Source organism: Hipposideros armiger, unplaced genomic scaffold (genome assembly GCF_001890085.2).
Source record: "Hipposideros armiger isolate ML-2016 unplaced genomic scaffold, ASM189008v1 scaffold_24, whole genome shotgun sequence".
Classification (NCBI taxonomy): domain Eukaryota; kingdom Metazoa; phylum Chordata; class Mammalia; order Chiroptera; family Hipposideridae; genus Hipposideros; species Hipposideros armiger.
In genome coordinates, this window is record NW_017731374.1 from 6236579 (window position 1) to 6263736 (window position 27158).

The 27158-nt window shown below is 50.0% G+C and overlaps 1 protein-coding gene across 10 annotated transcripts in view; it reads left to right on the top strand.

The window, feature by feature from the left end:
- RGS3 (regulator of G protein signaling 3) overlaps window positions 1-27158 on the top strand; it is a 114669-nt gene that overhangs the window by 72071 nt on the left and 15440 nt on the right. The window contains exon 1 of one of the 10 annotated variants that reach the window (XM_019635832.1): window positions 11200-11506. The exons of 2 other annotated variants lie outside the window; for them this stretch is intronic. In XM_019635832.1, coding sequence (XP_019491377.1) covers window positions 11453-11506 — 54 coding nt within the window. In that variant the 5' untranslated portion in view covers window positions 11200-11452. Of the gene's footprint in view, window positions 1-11199; window positions 11507-11640; window positions 11660-11688; window positions 11872-25935; window positions 25962-26261; window positions 26284-26385; window positions 26486-27085; window positions 27104-27158 lie in introns of those variants that run through there. 7 more of the 10 variants (XM_019635835.1, XM_019635834.1, XM_019635837.1 and 4 more) reach the window with 7 other exon arrangements.

The window sequence follows — 27158 nt, forward strand, 5'->3', positions numbered from 1 at the left end:
AGTGGACACGCTTGAGCCTCCACAAATATTTGTTGAACGAATGAACATTTTGTTAGAATAAATTCCTGGTAGTAGAATTTCTGCGTCAAAGATTATATATTTATAAAAGAGGTTCTTGATACCTATTGCCAAATGACTCTCCAAAAACGGTTGTACTGTATAGTCGGCACTTTAGATTGATCGATTCGTCTGGCTTTGCTCAGAATTTGCCATGTTTAGCATGGAATGTCCTGCTTCCTGGGAAACCCCTTAGTCCCCAGCAAACTGAGACAGTCTGGCTAAGACAATGCCCATTTCCCCACATCTTCACCAACACTGTGCATTGTTACATTTTTTAGCATGTTCATTTCTTTGATTACTAGAGATGTTGGATATTTATTTATATGCCTTTTAGTCACTTAATGTTGCCTCTTTTGTGAGTAGCTTGTTCAATTCTTTTGCTCATTTTTTATTGGGTTGTTTGTAGTGTAATTATTAATTCACAGGAGCTCTTTATATAAAAAGGATATTTGTGTTGGCCTTTTATTTATTATTATTTTTTAAGCTATGGATGTTTCTGATTTATAGGTAGTCATATCTATAGATTGTTTTGGTATAGCTTTATTGAGATATTATTCACATATCATACAATTTATCCATTTAAAGTATATAATTCAATGTTTTTTTAGTATATTTACAGATGCATGCAACCATCACCACAATCGATTTTACAATATTTTCATTATCTCCAAAAGAAACCATACCTTTTAGTTGTCATCCACCAATTCCTCCACCTCCTTCATCCTTGAGCAACCACTAATCTACTTTCTAGCTCTATAGATTTGCCTAGTCTGGACATATCATATTAATATTTGGTCTTTTGTGACAGACTTCTTTTTTTTTCCCCAGACTTCTTTCATTTAACATAATGTTTTCAGGGTTCATCCATGTTGTAGCAGGGCTCATTTCTTTTCATGGCTGAATAATATTCCATTGTATAGCTCTACCACATTTTATTTATCCATTTATCTGTTGATGGGCGTTTGGGATGTTTGCACCTTTTGGCTATTACGAACAATGCTGCCATAAATGTTTGTGTGAAAGTCTTAATGTGGACATAGGTTTTCATTTCTCTTGGATATATATATATATATACCTAGTAGTGGACTTGCTGGGTCAAATGATAACTGTTTAACTTTTTGAGGAACTGCAAGACTTTTTCAAAGTGGCAGCACAATTTTACATTCCCACCGTCAGTGTATGAGGGTTCCAATTTCTCCACATCCTCTCTAAGACTTGTTATTCTCTCCTTTCTTAAATTATAGCTATCCTAGTGGGTGCGAAGTAGTATTTTATTGTGGTTGTGAATTGTATTTTCTGATGACGAATATTACATCTATAAATTTTTAAAAATATTTTTTCCCTTTGGTGTTGTGGTAGTCACCCCAGGATTATATAATATTCACTGCCCTTCCCTTGAACTTTATGGTTTTATTTTTCAACTGTTAACATTTTAGTCCATCTGGAATTTACTTTGGCATATAGTATGAGGCAGAATGCTTTTCGTTTTTCCCAGTTATTTGCTCCAGTGCTTTTACATTATGTTAACATAAGTACCCTTTCATTATTCTGCTTTAAGAAAAATTTATTTTCTATTCTCATATATTCTTTTCTAAATTTATTTTTTTATTTATTAAATTTATTGGGGTGACATTGGTTAATAAAATTATATAGGTTTCAAGTATACATTTCTATTATATATCACCATATATGTGACCCCCTTTTCCCTCTTCTACCGCCTCCTCTCCCCTTACCTTCTGGTAACCACTAAACTGTTCTCTGTGTCTATGAGTTTTTGTTTGTTTATCTTATTCCTTTGTTGCTTTCAGTTTATATCCCACATATCAGTGAAGTCATGTGGTTCTTGGCTTTTTCCATCTGACTTATTTCGCTTAGCAAGATAATCTCAATATCCAGTCATGGTGTCACAAATAGCAGTATTTCATCTTTTCCTATTGCCGAGTAATATTCTGTTGTGTGTATATACCATATCCCCTTTATGTAATTATCTATCGAAGGACACTTTGGTTGTTTCCATGTCTTGGCCACTGTGAATAATGCTGCAGTGAGCATAGGGGTACATATATCTTTACAGATAAATGCTTTCAGATTTTTTGGGTAGATACCCAGAAAATAAATTTCATTATTTTTTTTTTTAAGATTTTATTGGAGAAATGGGGGAGGGGAACAGTGTTAGGGAATTGGGGAAGGGGACCAGCCAAGTTGTTGTTCTTCAGTCTTCGTTGTAGAGGCCACCAGTCATCATCTGGCTACCTGTTGGCAGCTCGTGGCCTCTAAGCTCAAGGTGCTGTGTTCAATCTTAGTTGCAGGTGGGTGTAGCCACCATCCTATTCAAGAGTTGAACCAGCAGCCTTGTTGTTAAGAGCGCACACTCTATCCACTGAGCCACCCGGGCGGCAGCTCAGCTCAAGGTGCCAAGTTCAGTCTTAGTTGTGGGTGGGTATAGCCCACCATTGAACAGACAATCTTGTTGTTACACCAGCTGAGTTGGCAGCTCAGGTCAGGCGCAGCGTCACTGGTCCATGTGGGAATCGAACCGGTGGCCCTGTTGTTCAGAGCTCGTGTTCTTAAGCCAACTCTTAACCAACTGAGCCACTCGTCTGGCCCCTCATTATTCTTTTAAATGAAATTTACCATGACTTTATTCAGTCTCCACCTCCTTTCTGCCCTTCCCCCAAGATCTTATTGAGATTTAAATTATACTTATATTAATTAATATACATAAAAAAGGGGGGTATTGAAGTCTATACAACACTGTTTTTCCATCCAGGAATACGATTATGTCTCTTCATTTATGCAAATCTTCTTTTAAGATTTCCCAAGTAAAGTTTTGAAAAAAAAATTGTTTTCATATAGGTCTTGCACATTTTTTGTTGAATTTGAGGAAATTAAAGTTTGTTATTTATATTACAAATGGAAATATTTACTTATTTAGCATTGTATATGTTCTTTGATAATATAGTTGTATAAAACTTGTACAAAAAAATCTGAAACATTACTGAACTTAATAAAATAAATAAAAAAAATCCTCCACTCCCTAAGCTCTTTCTCCATCGATAGCCACTGTTAGCTATAAGTTTGGTGTGGCCCCTCCAAATATTTTTCCCTGCACATATGTAGGTACTATGTTTTATTTTACTAAATAGTATCATGTCATATGAAAGTTTCTGTAACTCATTTTATTATTATTTTTTTAAGCTGAGCCATCCTGCCACCTGTTGGCAGCTCAGCAGCAGCTCAGCTTGGGCTGGGACTCAAACCGCTGTTGCTCAGAGCTCGCACTCTTGAGTGAGCTCTTAACCAACTGAGCCACTCAGCCGGCCTCTGTAACTCATTTTTTAAAACTTACTATATCATATAAATCTTTCACATACTTACCTAAAGTTCTCCTTTATTTTGTAACCAGTGGACCATATTCATTTAGCTACTCGACTGATGATGCACCATTAGGTTGTTTCCAACGTTTAGGTATTATGAGGAATGCTGCAATAAATGTCCTAAGAATGTGCTGTATATTCCATCATGCTGCATTTTTCTGTAGGACAGAGCGTGACACGCACTACCAAATGTGCTCTACAAATGTTTTCCTTCTGTTTAAACATGTCATCTGCCCAATACTCTTCTTATCCCCATTTTACAGATGAGAAAACAGTGGGACAGAAAGGTTAAGTAGATGTACAATTTACATTCCTATTTACAGTGAATGAGAGTGCCTGTTTCTCTACCTAATAGTAGATGTTACAACTCTTTTAATTCTTTGTTTGTATGAGAAATGAAAATTATATTTCATTTTAATTTGCAATGATTGAATTATTAGTGAGGTTGAGCTTCTCTTTACATTTGTTCGTCATTTATGTTTCTTCTTTGGATTGTCAGTTCATATCAGTTACCCATTTTTTTACTGGGGCTTTTGTCTTATTTGTAAGAGCCCTTTATATAGTTAGAATATTAACCATTTGCTTATTATATAGGTTACAGAAATCTTTTCCAGTTTGCCATTTGTCTTTTAACTTTATTTATAGTATCTTTTATCACTCAGAAATTAACATTTTTTTTGTAATCATTTTTTTTTGGGGGGTGAGGGCTATACTTTCTAAGGCCTGTCCCACTCCAAGATTATAAGGAATATTCTTCTATATGTTATTCAAGTACTTTTATCCTTTTACTTTTTACATCCGTACTTTCAGTTTATCTGCAATTAATTTAGTGCCTGATGTCATGAATTTTTTTCCCTAAACAGTTAGCCAGTTTTTCCAAACCTATGTTTTGAGTCGCCCTTCCTTTTCTCACTTATAAACCACACATAGGTGGGTGTGTTTTTAAATGTCTTGCTCCGTCATTAATCTAGCTAATCCTACGTCAGGCTGAGACTTAACTGCTGTAGCTTCATAACATATTTTAGGAGTAGTAAACACCCCAAGGCCAATCCCCGTCATTCTGCAAAATTTCCTCTGAAGTTATATACCCCATTTCTAGTCTGCCAGTGTTTTATCCTTACCTTTTTTACAAACATATTTCAATACCAGGAATGACACCAGACCTAGAATAGCTTGTCCGCAGCTCCCACTCACTACCCATAGTGGGCACGTTGGCTGGCCCATACTGCTCTTTGCTTTCCCCCAGGCCTCCTTGGTATTGTTGAAATCATCTAGAATTTTAGTTTCTGATTGTTACCGTTTTAAAACGTGAGTTCTATTATGTTTTACGAATCATTTGTTTAAATTGCATTGAACTTCTCAATTATGTTATCAGTAGTTAAGTGTCTAAATGTTTCTGGTTTCATTGCTTGTGAGTCTTTTGTTATACCACATCATCTCACTCTTGACTTCTTGATTTTGATTCAGTTTTGTCTGGAGAGCTTTCTTGAATAAATGTTCCCCCAAAGGGTCTGTGGGTGGCATATTTTCTTAGTCTTTGTAAGTCTGAAAATATTTTCCCTTTTCCTGAGTAGAGAATTCTAGACTAACAGTCTTTCTCCCCCAGGAACCCGGGAGCAGCGCTTTGTTGCTCCAGCATCCAGTGTTGGAACAAAAGTGCAATACTCACTCGATGCTTAAAATTTCTTTATGAAAATGAGCAGGATTTCTCTTTCTAAGCTTTGGAATTTAGGAATTTCACCAGACTATTTCTAGTTGTTTGTTCTGTTGTGGTAATTTTTCTTTCTGATACTAACTTCAGCTCTTTCAGTCTGAAGACTCAGTTCAGGGAAATTTTCTATTAATTTTGGAATTGTTTATTTTCTGTGTGTTCAATTCCTTCTTTCTGGATTTCCTATTACAAATAATAATAATAGTAATAGTAATAACGGCACCTAATAGTTATTGAATGTGCTTTTTCCTTTTGCTATTAATATGTAGTCTGTCCAACGCTATTGTTATTATTTTATAGATCAAGAAACAAAAGAACAGAACCAGGCATCTGGCTCCAGAGCCCATATTCTTAGCTACTACACTATACTCCCTGCTTGTCAAATCTAACCCTTAGATCCAACCCCAACCCTGATCGCAATACCCTTCAGCAAAAATTTGAGTGGTGACAGTAGAAGAAAACATGGGGATGCTAGAATGATGGAGGTGAAACAGATTGGGAGACTAAGGACCAGAGAGGAGATAGGATCATCAGATATCGCCCAGTGAATTTAGAGTTGGGTATCTTCCCCTCACTCCCTGTCCCTCTGTTTAGCCACCCCCTCCAGCCTCATCTCTGGCCCTGGGATGACTGCATGTCTCCTTGTGGGTCTCCCTGTGCCTCTCCTGTCCCTTTTTTCACCTCTCTAAACAGCAGCCAAGGTGATTCTTCCTAAAGAGCAAATCTGGTCACCTTCTTACTGTGGAATGTTTTTTGAATGACTACATGCATGAACCAATAATTTCAGAGTGTCTATTGTATGTCAGACACTGTGTTAAGTACTGGTGATACAGTGTGCATTAGTCAGGACTCTTCCAGTTGCAAGTGACAAGAATCCAACTCAAATTAGCTTCAGCCAGGAAACAGAATTTATGGGTTTATGGAGGGTAGTCTTCAGGCATAGGTGGGTGAGTTCAGGGCCTTGAGCAATATCACCAAGAACTGGCCTCACCCCCTCCATCTCTTGGTTCTGCCTACTTATGCGTTGGCTCTTTCCCTTAGTGGTGGCAGGATAGCTGCCAGAAGTAGCAGGGTTATGGCCTCTGATTTGGTGGCCTGGGCTTAGGCCCAGCAGTCCAAGCAGCGCGTGGAGTTGGGGGAGTGTGTGGATGAGCTGCTTCTAGCAGCCAAGGTCACAGGGCTGGCCTCCACATATCTGAGTCAGTTGCTGTTTGCCGAACACTTCCCAGGAACTCGGGTAGTCAAGACACTGCCTGTCCCTGGAGCTGGCACAAGCACAGTGGGTGGAGGATTGCTCCCAAAAGGTCTCAGGCCGGTATGTGGCTGGTTGGGCTGGAGCCAGGAAGGGAGATGGTCACGGCTTTTGGCCTTTCTGTGCTGCTGCAGCTGCCCAAGGTCAGGCTGAGGCTGCTGAGGTGACTGTGATGTGCACCCCGGGCTGGAGGCAGAATCCAACCAGTGACAGCTCTCAGGGCCAGCTCTCCAGGGGGACATTGGTCTCCTGGCTTTCACTGCATGTGGGCTTCTTGCCATGGCTGGGAGATACAGTTCCCATGAGCAGGTTGGGAATTGTCCTTGCTGCCTAAAGTGGCCGAGGAAGAGGCAGATAGCAAGGGGAGTGGCATTTCAGGAACATGAGTTGGGGTCAGAGCATCCGGAGCATAGGCATTGGAGCTGTACTGCCTGTTTCCCATTACTTTTGCCATGTAACCTTCTGGCCTTAGTTTCCCCATCTATAAGATGGGGGATAATGATAGTAGCCTCTTGCTCAGTAACTATTTATGATTATCAGCTGTCAGTACATGCCAGGCACCACGTTAGGCCCTCATCAGTTAGAGCCTTGGTATTATCACATTTAACTTGACTCTTTACATCAACCCTCTCAAGGTAAATTCTGTCCTTTTACAGATGATAGCAGCAACGACAACACAACAACGATGCTCTTATTTATCGGCGCTTAACGTGTGCCAGGCACTCCACACACCACCTCATTTAGTCCCCACAGGGCCCCGTGAGGCAGATGGTAATTGCAGGGGAGGAGTCGGACTTGGGCCATTGAACATCCCTATGTGGTCTCGTTTTAGAGGTATAACTCTGAGGCTAGGAAGGGGGAGAGATTTACCCTGGGTTCTGCAGATACAGGCCTGAATTCCTTGTGAGTTTGAACCTGAGGGTACCAGTTCTGTCCCACCCCACCTCACCACTTGCAGCATGTGCCCAAGACCAAGGCAAGAAGAGCCAGGAAGAGCCAGCTGCATGCCTTCGCAAGAAGTAGGACAGTGTGTCCCCTGCCCTGGTGTTAGGGTCATAAAGGCTAAAGGCCAGCCTTGGCAGGACAGTCCCTGCTCGTAGCGTCAGTGCCAGGGTCAGCCATGCCCACCTTCCAGGTCAGATCCCAGGGGTAGGCTGCTTCCCTGTCGCTCTGTGTCTATAGTTCTGAGCACAGGCTTTAGCACATAGTAGGGATCCAGTGGGGATTGAAAATAACTAATAAATGTTTTTTGGCTGACTCTTCAGCATGGAGTCTGTAGACCTCCAAACCAGGCCTGTGAGACCCATTGAGTGAAAGCCCAGAACTTCCTAAGTGGGTTAGCAGATTAGCAGATTCAGAGCTTGGGCTGAGTGGGCGTATAAAGTCATTTTATAGGGCAGGCCAGGGTCATCACCCTCTTCTGTAGCAGGCTGGGGCAAGGGCAGGGGTCTGTGGAAAGGGGTGCTGGTGTGTCCCAGCTCTGGCTTCCATTACCCCAGTCACCCAAGCACAGGCCTGGCCCTTTCGTTGTCCAGGTGTAATGAAAGCCTGAGCAGCTGCTGGTAGGGGCTGGGGTTACTGTTAGTTTGTCATATGCTCTGGAATTCCTTGGACCACACCTCTCCCTGGCTTGTGCCTGGTTTCTGCCATAGCAGCATCCTCCTCCCCAGCCTGGAACAAAATCTCAGAAGCCAGGATGAGGAGGTTCATTCAAGCCTTTGGCAGGTACCTTCCTTTCTTTGAAGAGGGCATTGCCAAGGCCCCGCCTCCCCCAGGTGGAGTCTGCAGGGGAAAGGTGGGTGGGTTTCCGTCTGTGCAGGGCTCATGATGAGATCTTGGGAACACAGGCCTTCGTGTACCAGGCTTAATGAAGTGGAGGCAGTAAGGGAAGATGGGGGAAGCCTTGCTGTGGTGCGGGCAGCAGGAGAGCTGCCTGTCCAGTTTCTGGGGTGCATCCCGCTGCTGTCACATCTCCCTAGGGCCTGTCTAGAGCCTGGGGGTGCTGCCCCCGCCCAACAGGAGGCGTACACTCAGTGGCTCCCTGCTGACCCTCCCTGGTCCCAGCCCTAGAAGCTGCTGTCAGCTTGTCTGAACAGTGGGACATTTGTCTGCATAACTGGGCCACCCAGCCAGCCAGCTTCTCAGTATAGCTGAGGAACTCATCTGTTCCATGGGCTGCCCTGTGCAGTAGTGCAGGGCATGGTGGAAAGTGCACTGGGCTTGGTCTGTAGCTGTGCACTTGGTGGCATATGACCTTAAGCAGGTTTCCTAATCTTTCTATTCTCTATTTACCCACCAATAAAATGGGGACATTAGACATCCTATCTGATAGGGTTACGCAGATTTAATGAATTAACAACCAGGAAGTGCTTTGAACAGTGCTGACACTCAGTAAGTGTCGTCAAATAAGTGTTTGGTAAATAAAATATGTGCATCAATAAAAGGGGCCCAGGCCCTGCCTGGGTGCCCAGGGGCCGATCCCTGTGGCCTATGGGCCACCTAGAGCTTGCTGCTTCCTAGATCCCAATTCTTCCTACACTGAGCAGCGAGCGCCATCATTTATGCAGTTCTGACAAGCATTGGGATGTGATGGAAGGAACACTGGGCTGGTCTCAGCCCTGCCGCTTAGTTGCTCTGTTTCCTTGATAACGCCACTTTCCGTCTTTGGGCCTCAGTTTCACTGGCTTAAATGGGGGAATAGAAGTGAAAAATCTCCAGGGTCCTCCGGGTTAGAGTGTCTGGCTGTCACTGACTCGCCCGGCCTGCCCCAGGCTGCGCACTGGGAGGGCCCACCTGCTCCTCTGATTTGTGTCTGGAACTAGGGGGAGGCAGAGGGCAGTGGCTGCCTGGGCTCCCCAGGCACTAGATGCTCTCCTAGCCAGGCCTGGCAGGTGCCTGTGCTTCGGGGCACTGACTGCTGTGGGCTTGAGTGATTATCGTTGTGGTCCACGGCATTGATGAATGTATTCTGGATCAGTTCTGGACCCAGTGCCCTGGGTTGCCAGAGCTGCTCTGCCAATCGCGGCACAGTGTCTAATTATGGACTCATTAGTCTGACCGTGTGGCTGACGTCTGTCTCCCTCACTGGACTGTCAGCCTTGTGAGTGCAGGGTCCAGCCCTCAGAGCCTAGCACAGAGCCTGGCACACAGAGCCTGGCACACTTTGTTGATCGAAAGAAGGTGAAGACTGAGCTGCCACTCAAGGGCTCCTCTCATGTCAAGGAGCCCTATATTCAGGTGCTCCACCCTAAGAAATCTTAGCCTAAGCCCCAGAAATCCCTTCCTGGGAACCAGTCAGCCCCAATGGAATTGGTCAGCCCTGTTGGAATTGGCTATCTCCTGACACTCACTTCCTTAGTTTCCCAGGACGGGGGCGGGGGGCCCTGCTTCCCAGAAGCCTGTAGGACGACAGTCTTCCATTCTGGAAGCTTCCTGCAAGGACTGCCTTGGCGTTGCACCCAGGGACAAGATAAAGCCTTGATTGGAGTTTGTGAGTGCCTGACTTGATAAGGTTGTTCTAGGTTAACCCTGATAAAGGATTTTTTTCTTATACTAGCATGCATGCATGCACTTGTATGTGTGAGAGACAGGGTTACAGAGTCAGACAGAGAGGGGCTGGGAGATAGGCAGAGATAGACATTCAGAGACATTGAGACTAATATAGGGAGATAAGGAGCAGGGGCACAGCGCTTCAGCATAGGGTGGCCAACGTGGGGTGGAGCAGGAAAGGCGCATGGGGCTCCTACTGCCTCGTGTTTTCTGTGCCGACATCCCAGGGTGCCTCCTGCTCCGGTAGTAAGCATATTCAGGCTGGAGCTGGCTATGGGATGGGCACCCCCATCCTGGGCTCCAGGCACAGCCCAGGATGTGTTTATTGACCTCAGGCAACCAACTGCAGCAGCCATAGCCATCGCACTGTACAGCTTTGAACTGGCAAGGCAGCTTCCTACAGTGGTGCGACTGCACACTGGCTAGGACTGGGCACCCTGGAGATGGACCAACTGCTTCAATCCGGGCTCCACAGCCAACTAGCTGTGTGGTTGTGGGCGACTTCCTCTGCCATTCCGAACCTCAGGCCCTTCATTTATAAATAGGGTAATAACTGTCCCTGCCTGACAAGGTGCTGGTGGGGATTAAATGAAATTATGAAGGCCAAGCTCTCAGAATAGTGCCTGGCACAGGATCACTGAATCCTCTATTAATCCCACAGGTGGGCAGGTCAAAGGTTGTCAACCCCAATTTACAGATGAGGAAGCCAAGGGTCAGAGGTGGGCAGGAACTTGCTCAATGATACCCAGCCAATCAGTGCTGCAGCCGGAACAGGAATTGGGGACCCTCGCCTCCCAGTCTTGTGCTGTTTCCTCTGTCCCCCATAACCCCTTGTTAGGGATGTCTCCTTCACGGTAGACCTCACTCTTGGGCTGTTGTAATGTGCCATCGGTTGGGGGCAGGAAGTTCCAAGCTCGCTGTCTATCTCTGATTCCCCAGAGTTTGGTACACAAAAGTGCTAAATAAAAACGTGCTTCCGGCTGCACTGGCTGGCGCTGCTGCTGGGAGGTGGCTGAAGCAGCGGCTCCCCCACCCAGGGGGTGGTGGCATTCACGGAGTCAGCCTGTGTTGGCTGCAGGACCCTGGGTTGAATTGCAGCCACCCACTGGGATGAGAGCAGCGTGGGGGTGGGGGTGTGACAGGGAAGCATCGGTGATTGGCTCTGTCCTGCTGGGAGCGGTGGCCAGTGGCTTTGCACTCACTGCCCCCGCAGGAGGAGCCCTCAGGATGTGAGTGGGGTGCAGCCGGCTCTGGATTCCAGTGCCAGGGGGTGCGGCTATGAGCGATGGATGCCTCTCCCTCCAGAGAGGCACTTCTGGGACTCTCCTGGACCCTGGGGATGGGCAGCAGGGGAGACAGGGCCCACAAGTGTGAGCATGTAACCCGGGAGCCGGTGGGGACCCTTGAAGACTGAAGAAGGGGCTGGCTGAGGACTCTTCCTCGAGATATCCCGGACTCTTGCTCGGTGAAAGTGGCTTGGGAAATCACAGAGTTTTCTGTTTGATGGAAGAAAGAAATCCAGCCTCTCTCCAGAGTGGCAGCCGCCAGCTGGACAGGGTGTGTGTTTGGGAAGGGCGCTGGAGGAGGAGGAGGAAGAGGAGGAGGGAGGGTGATGCAAGGGTTTTGAAAACGCTACCTAGATGTGGGAGGTGGAACCTGGTCATTTGGTTCTGCTTTTCCCAGCAGGTATCGCTCCCCTAGGGAACTTGGGTAAGTCCATAAATAGCTCTGCTGACACAAAGGAGCTCTGTCTGGGAAGGCAGCCGCTTGACACGGCCGGCCGGCCGCCAGGAGCTGCCACCGACACGGCTGCCTGCCCGCCCGCCTGCCCGCCTGCGGGAGGAGCTGGGCAGAGACCCGGGCGGGCGGGCTGGCAGGAGCGGCAGCCCTGAGTCGCCTGGGTCCCTGCAGGAGTGTGCTGGGTAGGTGCCTCGGTGACAGGGTGTGTGTGTGGCGGGCTGGGGTCTCTTGTCCGGGCCACCCCATGCCCTGTTTCTATTGTTTCTTCCCCAGGGCAGCCATTGATGAGCATGTTGCAACCAAACCGTGTGTTCTGCTCTGAGATAGCGCTCTCTCTCTCTCTCTCTCTCTCTCTCTCTCTCTCTCTCTCTCTCTCTCTGTGTGTGTGTGTGTGTGTGTGTGTGTGTGTGTGTTTCAGGGGGTGGGGGCCCTGCAAGGAAGGGGCATGCTTCCATGCTGCTCTCCACTTCTAGGATGGTCAGCGGCTTTTCTTTCTGAGAGGAAGGAATGTTTGGTGACCAGAAGTCTGGACGCTGCCTGGGGAGGGAGTGCTCAGCTAGCGGTGCTGGCGATCATGTCAGGGATGCTGACCGCACACCAGGCACCAGGGCTGGCTGCTCTGGCCTAGTTACGTGTCAGGAATCGAGGTGGTCCCGGGGGATTGCCTCCGATCCCGGAGACTTCTGCTAAAATGTCCACTGGAAGCACAGCAGGGACACCCTGTCTCCTGAGCCCCTTGGGAAAGGTCCTGCACCTGTTTCTTGGCTCCAGCTGAGACCCATAACGAAGGGGGTAATGGTTAGGGACCCACTCACCCCGCAGAGCCAGCTCCTGTGAGTAGGCAGAGGCCAATGCCTTTCTTAGCTTAGAGGCCCCATCTCTACTCTTGTCCTGAAGTGTCCAGGAAGAGCCCTTGTGCCTTGGTACTTAAAGGCTGTAGAAGAGCCTGGGTCTGGGGGGTTGGGGCCTGTCCAAGTTCACACAGCAAGTCTATGACCAGGACCAAGATGGAGGACTTCTACCTCCTAGAACAGTAAGGACAGGATATGTGGGTGCCGTTACCCAACCTGAGCTGTGTAATTCAGCCATGAATCTGGCACTCCTGGCTTGAGATGTCTCGCTCAGTACAGGGCCGCCAGGCCCCTCGGTGAAAACTTTCCACATCCTGCTGCCCTCAGGCCTTGTGGCTGGGGCTATCTGGTTCCCCTCTCAAGATGGCTGGGGTGGGGATATCTCCTGGAAGGGAGGAGCTGCAGTTCCTGCCCAACCAATGCCTATGGGATCCCAGCCAGGGCACCGCGACCATAGTCAAAGTTTCCACCAGGGCCCCTGGAGTCCTCCATGCCCAGCCAAGGGACACCTCCCCTCTTCCCCAGCCCTAGCACGTGGCATGGCTTAGCCCAGGGCGGACCCTTCAGGGAGCCAAGTTCCTCAGCAGGGCTCACTCCAGGCCCAGCCTGGCATCTGAAGCAGAAGAGGGATGGTGAAGATGGAGGCAATGGAGGCAAGTGACCTGACCCCCTGTTGGGAAGTTTCCAGGGCTCTGAACCAGAAATCATTGATGGGGCTACTGATTATAAGTATTTGGTAGCCACGAAACCACCCCACCTTTAGCTTTCTTACCTTTAGTCATGTTCCTGCTGCCTGGAAAGCCCATCTCTTCTCTCCATGACTAGAGCAAATAGTCCAGTTAGAACCTGTTTATTGGTGGTGGCACCCATAACGGTTGCTTCATGTCCTATTTATGTGAGATCTACACCTTATTCTTCCCTTGGTCCCAAGGGCCTAGCCTGGGGCCCAGGGCCTGGGAAGAGAGGATCAGCACGTCAGCTTCCTGCTCATCTCTTAACTCTGCCTGGGAGACAGTGAGTGCCATCAGCTTGAGGGCCTGGCGAGGGGTCCCTTTGGAGGGGCCCTAGTTTCTGTGTGTCAGGGTTGCTTCCACAGGGCCAAGGGGTTGGAAGGCGGAGTTGACAGGAGGTGAGGAAGGGAGAATCTTGGCTTCAGCCTGGATGAGGCTGCAGGGAGAGCCCACTCAGGGGTCGTGCTGGGCTGCAATGGTGTCCATACCATGGCCTGGGCCACGGGAGGTGGAAGGGGCAGCCCTAGTTGGTTTGACTGCAGTGCCCATGGTTCTTTGCAGACTACAGTGGCTTGGAGCTTAGCCTGGGCCCCCTTTGGATGGTGCCAACCAGGGAGGAGGATCTGGGGGTGGGGAGTGGTTCTCAGCCAGAGGTCTCCCTGGCTGCCCCCGCAGAGGCACAGCTGGGGAAGGGAGTGTCCGTGCCCAGCTGGGTTCCTGGGGGTCCTTAGAGCTTTTTTTCATTTGGTCTCCAAGGCTCTGGAGATAGTTGAGTCCGTTTGCCTCTGGCCCGATAGGGGACTGAGGCAGGAGAGGAAGGACTTGCTTGAGATTACATGTGACTCAGCAGCACAGTGGGGACAAGACCCAGGTCTCCAGCTCCCCATCCCAGGTTTCTTTCCTTCACACCAACTAGATGACTCAGAGTACCTGGCTTTCATCTTGGTGCTGCTTTTTTTTTGGACTCCCCAGTGACATGTTCCTTCCTAGGACCTCTGGGCTCACTGGCTAGAGCCCGGCTCTCTGGAAAAGCAGTGTGTGCAGTAGAGAAAGCCCTTGCTTGGCCAGTAGGCTGGAGACTGAGGCACATTCTAGTCCTTGCTCACTGGAGGATCTCAGGCAAATAATGCTTTCCCCCCCCCTCTGGTTCAGTTTCCCCTTTAGAGCAACCAGGGACTGGACTAGGTATTGCCAGGCCTCTTTCAGCCATATGATTCTTCGATTCTCTGCAGACCCTTTCCTTTTCCTGGGTTCCAAGAGTCATTGGTCAAGGCCAGGGTCTGGCTCAGCGGGGAAGCAGCCTCCAACCTGTTACACAGGCTCTTCTGGTCAGAAGCCTTCTCATGCAAGCTGGAGCCCAGGCTGAGGCCGGGAGGTTTGTTGTTGTTTGTGGGGCCAGGCCGTTTCCAAGATGCCATTGCTCAGGGAAAGCCATCATTCCTCCCAGGGATAAACAAGGCTGCTTATGGTTCAGTCCTCTCAGCCCAGAGAGGCTGGAGCCACTCACAGCAGCCTAGCCAGGCTCAGCCCCAGGGAGCCACCACCTTCCCCTGCACAACCAGCTGCACCCAAACATTGAGATTGGGGTGGGGCGGGACAGGATTGGGGAGAGGGGTGTTGGGGCCACGAACCACTTGTGAAATCAGAGCTTCCAGGCACAGCAGACAGGGGAAAGGGTCCCAGGATACCTTTTTCCGTTGGCAGTGGGCCTGGGTTATCTATCACTCCAGATATGCGCGTAGCTGCCAGGTATGCCCTCTGCTCCAGATGGTCTGGGCTCTGCCCTTTCCCTGCCTGCCATGGGCCAGCCTGCTTGCACCTGACACCGTGGCTCAGGCTGCTGCCAGAGAACTGTCAGCAGCTCCCAACTTAGAAGGGTGTGTGTGTGTGTGTGTGTGTGTGTGTGTGTGTGTGTGTGGTGTGGCGGGGGGTGGGGGGGTTGAGTAGTAAGTTATTTGGAACCGGGCAACGCTTTCCCCGTAGCCGGGGCCCTCTATGGTGTCCGCCTTACCTCTTGGTGGGGTTAGCCTCAGGCTAAGGGCAGAACTCAGACACTTGGGGGAGAGGCAGAGAAGAGCTGGGCAGACCCTCTGGGAGCCAAGTGGCTGGCCACAACCTTCAGAAAAGACTGGAGGCAGCCAAGGGGACAGACCATGGGATGGAGGGGGGTGTGCTTCTGCCACCCCTCAAGTCAAGGGCTGGAGCTGATGTCCATCCAGCACAAGGAAACCTTCACTTCAACTAATGAAGTTCCCAGTTGATCCAAATTACTGCTCTGTCCTTGTCCTCTCTGCCTGCCTCGCTCCCTCCCTCGCTTCGCTCCATATGTGTTTAATTCCTACTGTGTACCATGCATTGCCAGGTATTGGAAGTATAGGCCTAAGCAGCCGATCTTTAATCTAGTGCCAGGATAGGTATGTAATGATGGCAACCACACAGCTTTGATGGGAAGGCTTGGGGAGGGGGCTGTGGGGACCCTGGGGGAAACCCCCAGCCAAGGCTTGGGGGCCTCCGTGAAGCTTCCTGAAGGAGGTGAGGCTGAATCTGGTTGCATAGACACTTGCCTGTTTGAAGGAGCAGGTCTCTTTCCCCGTCTGTCTACCCCTCTGAGGTGTGCACATGATGCTTGTCCAGCCATAGAAATAGCCTGTGTTTATCCAGCCACATGTACCTTCCTGTCCCGGGGAGGCCATATGGTGTGTTGTATGTAGGTGCGCAGGCTCAGGGCTTGAGGACAGGCTCTCCCACTTTACAGTTGCGTGCCCTTGGGCAAGACGCTGAACATTTCCGTGCCTTCTCTTCCTCAGGCACTGGCCCAGCCTCATCGGGTTAAATGAGATGACGCATGTACCTGAGATGCTGGACATGGCATTGTGCTGGCAGTGGGGGTGCACTGGCACCTTACCTCACGGTGGCTGGTATTGAGTGAGATGTGGAAGGAGGCTCTTGGCACCGGGTCTGGCACAGAGTGGGCATTCAGTATCCCGGAGGTTGTGCAGCAGCTTGTTGCAAGGGGGTGGGGGCGGTCAGTTGGAATGTGCCATCAGAGATGTGTCCAAAGGAGAGGGGCTCCCAGAGGCCGGAGCCGCTGCCTCCGCCCAAGGGGCAGGGGAGACTCTGGGATGAGGGCTTTTGTCTGTTTTCAAAATAAACTTTTACATTGAAGTATAACATATTTACCGAAAGATTAGAATTATATAGCCTATGAATTTTCACAAAGTGGACATACCCTCCAGGTCAAGAAATAGAACATTCTAGTACCCCGGCAACCCCCACCTTTGTGCCCCCTGTCAGTCACTACTCCCTTGAAGGTAACCCCTTTCCTGACGTCTCTCATTGATTAGTGTTGCCTGTTTCTGAACTTTGTACACATGGAGTCATCAAGTATGTATTCTTTTATGCTAACTTCTTTCCATCAGCATTTTGATGGTGAGATTCGTCCATGTTATTCTATGAAGTTTTATTTCCTTAGTTCTCATTGCTGTATAGTATTTCATTGTGTGGCTGTAACACAATTTATCCATTCTACTGTTGATGGATCTTTGGGTTGCTGCCAGTTGGAGGTTATAATGAATAGTGTTGCTATGAATATTCTTGCACATGTCTTTTGATGATATATATATATATATATATATATATATATATATATAGCAAACCTTAGGTATTTACCCAACAGAAAAGCATATATAGATATAGATATAGAGAGTTATGAATCTCTGAGTCATAACATTGAATGTAGTTAGCTTTAGTAGATACCATCATATAATTTTCCAAAGCGTGACACCAGTATACCCTCCCGGAGCTTTGTCTGAGTGCCTGTTGCTCCTCGTCCTCACCAATGTTCTTGGCATTAGAGATGGTGATATCTAATTGGGGTTTTCATTTGCATTTCCTCGATGACTAATGAGGTCCTTTGCATATACTGATTGGCCACTTGGATAAACTCTTTGCGGTGTGTCTGTTCAAGCCTTTCTCCCAGTGTTCTATGGATTGTCTGCTCTTTTTCTTATTGATTTGTGGGAGCTTATCCTGGAGAGTGTTCGTTGTTTGGATATACATACTGCAAACATCTCCTCCCACTCTGTGGCTTGCATTCTCATACTTTTCAGGGCATTTTTTGAAGAAATTCTTAATTTAAGGCAGTCCAACTTGTCAATCTTTTTCTTTATTGAGAATGCTTTTAGAATCCTGTTTCTCTGCCTATTCCAAGGTTATGGATATATTCTCCTATGTTGTATTCTAGAAGCTTAATTGTTTGATTTTTCATGTTTAGATCTAAAATCCACTTGAAATAGATTCTTATGCATGGTGTGATGTAGAGGTCAAGACTCCTTTTCCTCAAGTGGACATCCAATTTATTTAAAAGGCTATCCTTTCTCACTGTAGGGCAATATCACCTTTGTCAGGAATCAAGGGACAATACATGTGTAGGTGAGCTGTTTTGAAGGGTGAGTAGGAGTTTGCCAGGTAGACAGGGAGGGCAGGGTGCTAGAGGCAGGAAGTATAGTGAGTACAGCTTTAGAAGTACCTGAGAGTAGAGTGTGTTTGGGGAAATACAAATACAGATGACGCTTGAACAATATGGGCTTAGGGACACCGACCTTCTGCACAGTCAAAAATCCATGTATAACTTTTGACTTCCCCAAAACTTAACTACTAATAGCCTACTGTTGACTGGAAATCTTACCGAAACATAAAGTCGATAACACTTATTTTTTGTGACACACACATATATATATATATATATATATATATATATATATATATTATATACTGTATTCTTACAATAAAGTATGCTATAGAAAAGAGAATGTTATTAAGAAAATCATAAGGAAGAGAAAATACATTTACAGCAATAATTTGCATTAATATATGTGAATATATGCGAAAACAAATCACATATAAGCGGACCTGCACAACCCATGGTGTTCAACGGGCCACTGCAGTTCGGGTTGGTTGGGGGAAGAAGAGAAGCAGTATGGTATAATATATATATATATATATTTATATATGGGCAGGACTAGTGGGGTAAGGCTCTGGGACTATCCCAGAGGGATGGATGGGCTGAAAGCAGGAGAGGAACATAGTCAGGTTCGTGTGAGAGACATGGGACAAAGTCCCACAACAGGAGGATGACGGATGGGAGGATGAGTTTGGAGCAGACCATAAGCCCAGCCGAATCCAACCTCTGCATCACCGCCCTGCAGACGAGCGTGTCTGCTTGGGGGGACAGTGGTGGAGGCAGCAGCATGCCTGGGGCCCTGGAGGGTGACCGTCAGCCACAGGATTGCAGTTAAATCCAATGGCCAGATGTCCATTCCGGTGTCCCCGAGAGGAAGAGCCTCCCCTCCCTCTCCAGTGCCCCCAGCACTGCATGCCCTGAAGGAGGAGATATTTAGGGACTGGGGCAGACAGGCAAGGCCAAGGGATTTCTGGAAAGGGGGTGCTTTCTGCTTTTCCTGCCCTTGATGCATCCACAAGGAGACCTGGCCACACCTTGAACCCTGTGATCTGACCCCTCTAGGCTGGCTAGATTCAGAGCTGCACAGACCCCCTCCGAAGAGTGTGGCCTAGAGAGGGGAGTAACTTGGCCCAGGCCACACTGTGAGCCAGACTGACCCAGCCTAGGGGATGCTGAGTCCCTCCAGGGCCTTTGATGTGAGCCTCGGTTTCCTCCCTTGAAATGTGCAGAGATAATAGTGCCCCAGCTTGGGTAGTTTTTAGGGTCAGAATGTGTCAAGTGTCCTCTCCCAGAGTGGGATGCTGGGGAGGAGGCTGATGATGACGATGAGAGTGATAATTATGATTGCAGGAATTATGAATGTTTATTGAACACCTACTGTGTGCCAGGCACCTCTATGTGGATTGTCCCCCAATCGCGCTGTGATGTAGGTACTTGCTACTTGTATCACTATTTTACAAATAAGGAAATGGAGCCTTGAAGAGGTTAAGCAGCCTGGCCAAGGGCACTGAGCTGGGAGGTGGCAGAGCCAGGGTTTGAACCCAGATTTTTCTGTCTCCAGACCCCAGTTTTTCACCAGCAATAGACTTTCCTCCACCAACCTAGCTCTGAAAGTACTCCCTGTTCTTTGAGCTGTTACTTGGAGCTTAGCCGTAGATTTTGGGTTGGTCCCTGGTGCCCACCGTGAGGGAGAGTCAGGCAGTGGAGACGAAGGGCACAGTGGGCCAAGCACCGTGTGTACCAGGCCCTGCCTCCCACCCCCTGGCAGCCCTAGGAAGGAGGCATCACACTGACCCGGCCACACAGTTAGGCTTCAACCCCAGGCCTGCCTGATTCCAAATCCTGGTCTCATGACCACAGAGCTATTTGTGCCCTTCCCTGGGGTCCTCCTAGCTGGGCAGAGCGTTTTTGTTTGAACAACCTAGTGTAGACATCACAGAAAAATCACACACTTCCGGCTCTGCCCATGAAGTGGTCCCTGGGAGGGAGAGAGTTTGGAAGGGTCACCAGGTGTATGGTGACCCTCCCTTTACCAGGTGAGTCAGAGGCCCTTCATTGTCCACTGATTTGGAGTAAGAGCAGGGACCCTGTAGCTGGTACAGCTCAGCATGCCTAGCGCAGCGCCTGGCCCAGTTAGGTCCTTGGTAAAGTCTGTTGAAGGAAGGGAGTGAGGGAGTGAGGAAAGGTAGTGAACGGGGCAGGAAAGGAGATGATGGGGTGGTAGAATGCGCAGGGCTTTGGAGCCCGCAGATCGTGGTTTCAGTTCTGACTCCTCTACTCACTGCTTTTTGATCTTGCACAAGGGCCAAGTCCAGATCCCTTAGCATCGCCCTGCTTCTGCCCCATGCAACCACCTGTGCTTCTCTGAGCGTTCTCTACTGTCTCTGGCTTCGGCCGGCATAGCCTCTCCCATCCCTTTCCCCATTACCTCCTCCAAGAGCCCTCCCAGTCTTTCCTGCCGCCTCTGTGCTTCCATCGCTTCCTGGGGTGGTAGTGGGTGGGACATCACCTTGACCCCTGACCGGGTTCCCTGCCCCATAGGCCTAGTGCTTTCAGGGAAAGGGACACGTCTTGCTACTGTTTGGCCCCCTGCACAGGCGCTGGCTCATGAATGGAGCTCGGTAGGTATTTGCTGAGTAACTGGCGGTGGGGGTGAGTAAGCCCGAGACTCAGTCCTGATGAGCTAACGCAGGGCCTGCCCAGGGCCATGAGAGCAGGGCAGGCCAGGCATTGGCAGGAGGGCAGAGAGCCCTCTAGCCAGGCCATCCCAGGGAGCGTTCAGCTGGGCTCCACGGGGTGGGCAGGAAATAGGCTTGAGGAGATAGAGATAATAGGGAAATTTTCCCTCAGGCAGAGGGAGAGGGTGCCAGGTGAGAAGGAACACAGGTGAACTGGTACCTGAGCAGAGAGCCCAGGGGCGGGGCAGGAGAGGCCCAAAGGGCCTGGCGCTCTCCTGGTGGAAACACCAGTCACCACAGGGACAGGAAGAGGCTGGGGGGAAGTCCCTGCTTTCACCTCTCATGCCTTTTAGACGAGAAGAGAGCTGAGGTGTGGAAAGGGTCTCGGGCTGTGGGGTGGAGGCAGGGACTGTGAATCCCCACACAACCGAAGCAATGGTGTCTGAGTCCCTGGAGGAGAGGGGGCTTGGCAAGGCGGTGACAGAGCATAGTACTGGAAACCCAGACCTTGGGTGCTGCCCCCTCCTGTCCAGTGAGAGGCTGGGCATCCAGGAGGCTGGTGGGGCATCCCAGCAGGCTCCAAAGGCCAGGCCTGGGGGTATGTCCTTCTGGTTTAGCCGGGTGGCAATGCCAAGCGTAGGGAAGGCTTCTAGGGGCTTCCTCTCTTCTCACACCTCAGGGGTTCCTCTTCCCTGCATGTTGGCTTTGACCTGAGAGTTTCTTAACTGGGTGAGCTACTGCTCCTCTGAGCCTCAGTATTGCTTCCCATAGAATGGGAGCTCTCCCTCCTGAGCCCATGCAAGACCTGTGAGTTGTCGTGAGATCCTTTAGAGACAGAATTTTCGGTCTGCAGTTCAATTCCTCCTTTCTCCCTCCTCCTGCAGTTGGGCCTTTGTTTCTAGGGAACACGAATGGGGAGCTGACCCCAGCGGGCTTGCCAGCTCTCTGTCCTAGGACAAGGGCTACTGAGGTCATGCCTCTTCTCATGGGCTTCCACTTATAGAGAGAGCAGCGTGTGTGGAAACTGGTCCTGCGCTAGTTCTGTTCTGGGTTCTGTCCTGATTCCGTGGTGTGACCTTGGGCATGTCACCTCCCTTTTCTGGGCCTTACCTCATCTGTTAACTGGGGCTGCTCCCCAGAATTGTCTGGGAAGTCAGAAAAAAGTCAAGATGCCTGGGCCCTGCTTTTGGGGGATCTTATTCAGTTGGTCTGAAATTGAGCCCAGAGAGAGAGATTTTTTTAAACGCTCCACAGGTGTTTCTACAGTGTTTCTCTCTGTTGAGAATCAGCAGTCTGTATCCTATGCTTTTCAAACTTTAATATGCAAATTAATCACCTGGTAATTGGTGAAATGCAGATTCTGATCCAGGAGGTGTGGACTGAGGCCAAGGATTCTGTATTTCATATGAGCTCCTGGTGCTACTGCTGCTGGTTCACCGGCCACATTTAGAGTAGGAAGAGTCTAGATCAGTGGTTCTCAACCTTTCACAGGGGTCGCCTAAGACCATTGGAAAACACATATTTTCGATGGTCTTAGGAACCGAGACACCGCTCCTCTATCCGTCTCCAGGCCCACAGGCAGATACGCCCACATACGAGTACCCGGCGACCCCTGTGAAAGGGTCATTCGACCCCCAAAGGGGTCGCGACCCACAGGTTGAGAACCGCTGGTCTAGATGGTCCTTGGAAGTTCATTGGATTGCCCATTTATCCATCCATCCATCCATCCATCCATCCATCCATCCATCCATCTATTTATCATCAAACACTTAAGGTGAGGAATGTGGTAAGAGGTGAGGAATGTGGTAAGAGGTGAGGCTAGAGGGAGAACAGAGCCTCCAGAATTCAGACTTTATCTGGGGAGCACTGGAGAGCCACATCGAGTTTTAAGCAGGGAAGTGACAGGGCCAGATCTGCACTTAGAAGTCTCCCCTGGTATGGCACAGAGAATGACCATGGGGTCTGGACCGCTGCTGGGAGGTTGGCATCAATTCTGGTGGGAGATGACGGTGGTCTGGAGGGAGGTGGTGATAGTGGAGATGGAGAGAGTGGAAAGATTATTATTATTGTTTTTAATTAATAACCTTTATTTTTTTAGAGTAGTTTTAGGAGATGAAAGTACAGAGAGTTCCTGTATACTCCCTGTCCCTACACGTGCATGACCTCCCCCAGTGGAATGATTCTTAAGATTTTACGAGGGACATTTGGGAGGATTTGGTGATTGGCCAGCGGGGAGGTCGTAAAGGAAAAGGAAGGGAGAAGTATACTCAGAGGCCTGGTTCGGGCAGTTGGCGGCGGCATCATTGATGCAGAGACTCTGAGAGGAGAAAGGAACTCCGGGCAAGGCCATGCATGGAGCTTGGGGCACGCTGAATTGGGGGCACTGATGCGATGCCCAAGGGGAGTGTCCATCTCTCTGCCTGGGCTGCAGCTACACAGGGGCCCTCTCTGTTCCACCGGGGTGCTGGCCTTCCTGGCTCAGGGCCTTGGCACTTGTTGCTTCCTCCCTAGCAGGCCCCTCCCCGCCCAGTGAGCAGATCTCAGCTCAGTGTCATTCCTCAGGGCAGCCTTTCCCACACGCCCTTTCTTCTCTCACAGCACCTTATAGCTTTCCCTCATGTGATGCTCATAGTGTGTATTCATTACATGTTTGTGTGGGCGATGACTCGGTCCACGTCAGCCCTTCCTCTCCAGGCTGGGAGCTCCTCCAGGCCAGGGATCGTGTCTTGCTCATTCTCCTTTGTGTGCACAGAGCCTGGAACAGTGTTTGGGAGCAGTGCTGCCCCACGAGTGCTTGGCGAACACTTGTTGATGGGACTGGGCTCAGGGGGCAGGTCTGGGCTGGCAGTGAGGCCTGGGCGTCGTCAGCGGCCAGATGGTACAGCTGGTGATTGTAGCCTTTGGAATGGATGGGTGCCTGAGAGAGTCTGTAGAACCGAGATGAGAGGGGGCCAGGGAGGGTTCCAATGAACAGGCCATGACGGAGTGGAGAAGGGGTCATCGGATCTGGCAGGAGAAAGCCACGGAGGGCCATATAAAGCTGAGCTGTACTGTGGTGGTTTTGGCTGCCACTTCCGAGTGCTTTGTGTGACAGCATGGAGTGCATCAGCCTGGCCACTCTTCCCACAAGACTATGAGGAGCTATATGAATGTCCCCTTATGGCTAAAGAAACTGAGGCCCAGACAGGTCACGCCCAAGGTCACCCGGCCGTAAGTGTGAAGTCAGGATCAATATCGAGAGCTGGCAACCTGAGGCAGGGTGGCGGCTCCAGTCTCTGGGTGTCAAGGAGCCAGGCCAGAGGAGCTGGGCCGAGGCTAGGTCGGGGAGCTAAGTGTTAGTGGAGCAGCTGGGTCCTTAGAAGCCAGCATTGAGCCAGGGACCTGGAAGCCAGACTTAAGAGCGTGCCAAACTTGAAGGAGAACCCATCTCAAAAGTCAAGCCTGGAGGTCAAATGCTGGGCTGGAATCGTCACAACCTCTCCCTTCTCCAAGGACTTTCCAGCTCATAGAACACTTTCCTGTTCTTTCTCAGACTTGATCCCCTTTTCTGTCTGAGACAGGGGTCAGGAGGCATCCTCGCTCGGCTTTATGGCAGAGAAAACCAGAAGCAAATGATGGAACGAGGAATCCAGCCCAGGTCTTCTGGCTTTATGTCCAGTGCTCTTTCTGTAAAATCCTAACTGTGTCAGGGCCACCCTGAGATGGAGGCAAACCCCAATTCACACCTCCCTCATCCCTCTGCACCTAGCACAGGAAGTGGCTTTTGAGGGCACATGCAGAGCCCGACATGTGTCATGAGTCATCTCAGAGTGAGAGCTGCAGGTTGACTCTGGGGTCAGCAGGCCTGGCTCCACAGTTAGTAGCTGTGTGACATTGGGCAGGTCACTTCCAGCAGCCCACTGCCACCCCAAACCCAATAGCAGGTGGGGGTCTGGAGCCGAGGAGACAGAAGGGCTAGTGTGAGCAGGCGCTCAGGTTGTTCTGAGCCCTGGATTGGATTGGGGAGAGGATTTGCTTAGTTTTCAAACAGCAGCTCCATTTAGAGGGCCAGGTTCATTTCCTGTGCGCTTCTAGCAGGCGAGACGCGGAGAATTAAGCCTGGTCCAGCCAAGCCGAAGAAGTGATGGATGGGAGAGAGAGACTTCCCACAGGAAGGAGGCAGCCACACCCAGGACTCAGGACCCAAGGCCCTGGGCGAGCTAGCTGGTCTCTCTGGGCTGCCTCGGCTGGATTCTTGTCACCCCAATCAGTTGCAGTAGCTGCCTAACTGGATGTCCCCAGCTACCTGAACTTCCTCGATCGTAACACTCGCCACACTTGTTGAGACCAGTTGTCTAACGTCTGGCTTTTTTCTGCTTAACCGAGGGCAGGGATTGTGAATGACTTGTCTTGAGCTGCCCCCCAGGGCCTCATTCAGGGCTTGGAGAGTGAATGAACATGTGTGTATGCACGCATGTCCCAGTCCCCACCCCCAACCCCTGCGCACACTGCCCAGAGCATTTCACGTAGCACGACTCTGCAAGTGTCATTCCTTTGCTCGCAGGACAATCCCACGTCCGGCATCTGTTCTGTGACATGCTCTCATCTTTATCTTCTCCCCTGTCCTAATTCTCCCACTTGCCACCCCTCTGACCAGATTTCTGAGGTTTCCTGTATTTGCTTCAGAGGCCCCCTCCCCCCAAAACACCCCACCCCAGCTTTCCTGGGAACATTAGCCTGACCAAACCTGCCTCAGCCTGCCCAGGAGCACAGGACAGAACCAATGAGTCCTGGTCCTGTTTGCTAGTATCTGCTTGTGTGGGATTGGGCCCAGGTTAGGCAGTGTTCAGCCTGCTCCCCTTCCCTGTAGACCCCTGGGGGCCCCAAACACTTGTGTGTAAAGGGTCCAAGGAAGTATGCAAGAGAGCCTCAGCCAGGAGACTTGACTTCTAACACTGAATCACCCTCCAATTTCTTAGGTAATCCCCTTAGCCTCTGGAACCTCAGTTTCCCCATCTCTAAAACAAGACTAGAGTGATGATAGCCACCGTTTTATCAAATGCTTCTCCTGGGTCAGGCCCTGTGGGGACGCACTCCTGTGAGTCCAGCGTGATAGCATGGCTCTGTGTCTCCGAGAGGTTGGGAGGCTTGGCCAGAGTTGCACAGCTGGAAAGTGGCATCACAGGGATCAAAACCCAAGCCTGGCTCAGGCATCTGAGCACCCAACTGCTGGGCCCTTGAGTCCTTGGTGGTTTCTCAGCTGCCCCAGGCAGGGGCCCTCTGGGGACAGCAGCACTTCCCCTCCTGGCTTTGTTTGGTTTGGCCTCCATTTAGGGTGAGATTGGCAGAGGCAGGCTGACTTGCATTTCTGGTTTTGGGTCTGTTGCTGCACTTTCCCGAGGGGTGGGCGGGCTCAGGCGGGAGGCTAGCACCAGCCTGGACAGGCCTGGGCCCCACCCCTACCCCCCAAGAAAGGGGAAATGAGGCCTGCTTTCCTCTCAGGGCCACTCTGTACCACAGGCCCCGAGGGCACCAGTTGCTGCTTCCTTCCATCGGTCCTTCCAGGTGGGGGTGAGCAACAGTGGGCACCAGGGAGCTGGCTCAGGGCAGTTTGTTTTTCTTGAAGGAAAATGCTCCCTGGTGGGAGGGGCGACCGATGGGCGGGGATCTGGGCTGCTCTGGGGACTGAGATCAGAAGTTGACTTGGGAGGAAGGAGTGAGAGGCCCAGGGCTCTAACCCCAGACTGGCCCTGATCAGTTAGTTCCTTTGGGCAAGTCCCAAGGTCAACTGTCAGTCAGGCTGGGCTGTCAGTCTTCCTGTCAGCTCAGTGGAGGGTCTCTCTGTCCACCTGGGAGCAGCCTGATGGGGTGACATACAGCCCTTAGTTTCCAGGTGAGATTTCTGGACTGGGGTGCCTGGCATCACAGTCACCAACTCTGATTCTGGGTGTCTGACTGGGTTTGCTTCTAGGAGTCCATGGGAAAGGTGTGCCACTGTTGGAGGTCTGTGATCTCAGTATTTCCCTTTACTGCCATTCTTTAAATCACCATGACTACCACCACCATCATCCTATTGAGAGCTAATACTTTCTATGGTATGTACTTCTTGTTGTCACTTGGGCACGTTGATTGTCCCATGGAATAGGTGGGGACCCTGCAGCCCAGAGTTTAGTGACTGACCCTACTTGGCCTCACTCTCTGATTCTAGGTTGGCCCCTGCCCCTTTCTGGGCTCAGCCTCCCCTTCTGTGCACTGGGATTTGGGATCACTGATGTTTCAGGGTCTGAGACTGTGAAGTCCGAGGGTAGTGTCATCTCCCGGCTGCAGGCAGGATTTCCAGAGAAGGGAGTCCATGGGATGAGTCGGCACCGGTCTGTGGCTGTGCCTGGAAACCAGACCCTGGCTTCATCGCAGAGTCCTCTGACGATTCCCTCCTGTGTTCAGCCAACTTCTCCGCTGGGGTGGGGGAGGGCTTTCACTTTTGTGCTCCCAGGCGGTGGCTCTTAACCACACTATGCTTTCACATCCACTCTGGTGCCCCCAGTGTCACCCCTGACACTTGTGTGCGGCATCCTGAAGCTGCCCTGAGCAGTGGCTGGCCACTTACTCCCAGATGTGAGGTCTGGCTTCACCATCACAGACTCCTGAAGACTAAAAGGGTTTCTCAGGGTCCAGCAGAGCCTTTCAGCCTCGGGGTGGCTGTGCAGTATGGGGTAAGTCACTGCTCTTTGACTCGGCCTTCTCATCTGTCAAATGGACATTAAGGGT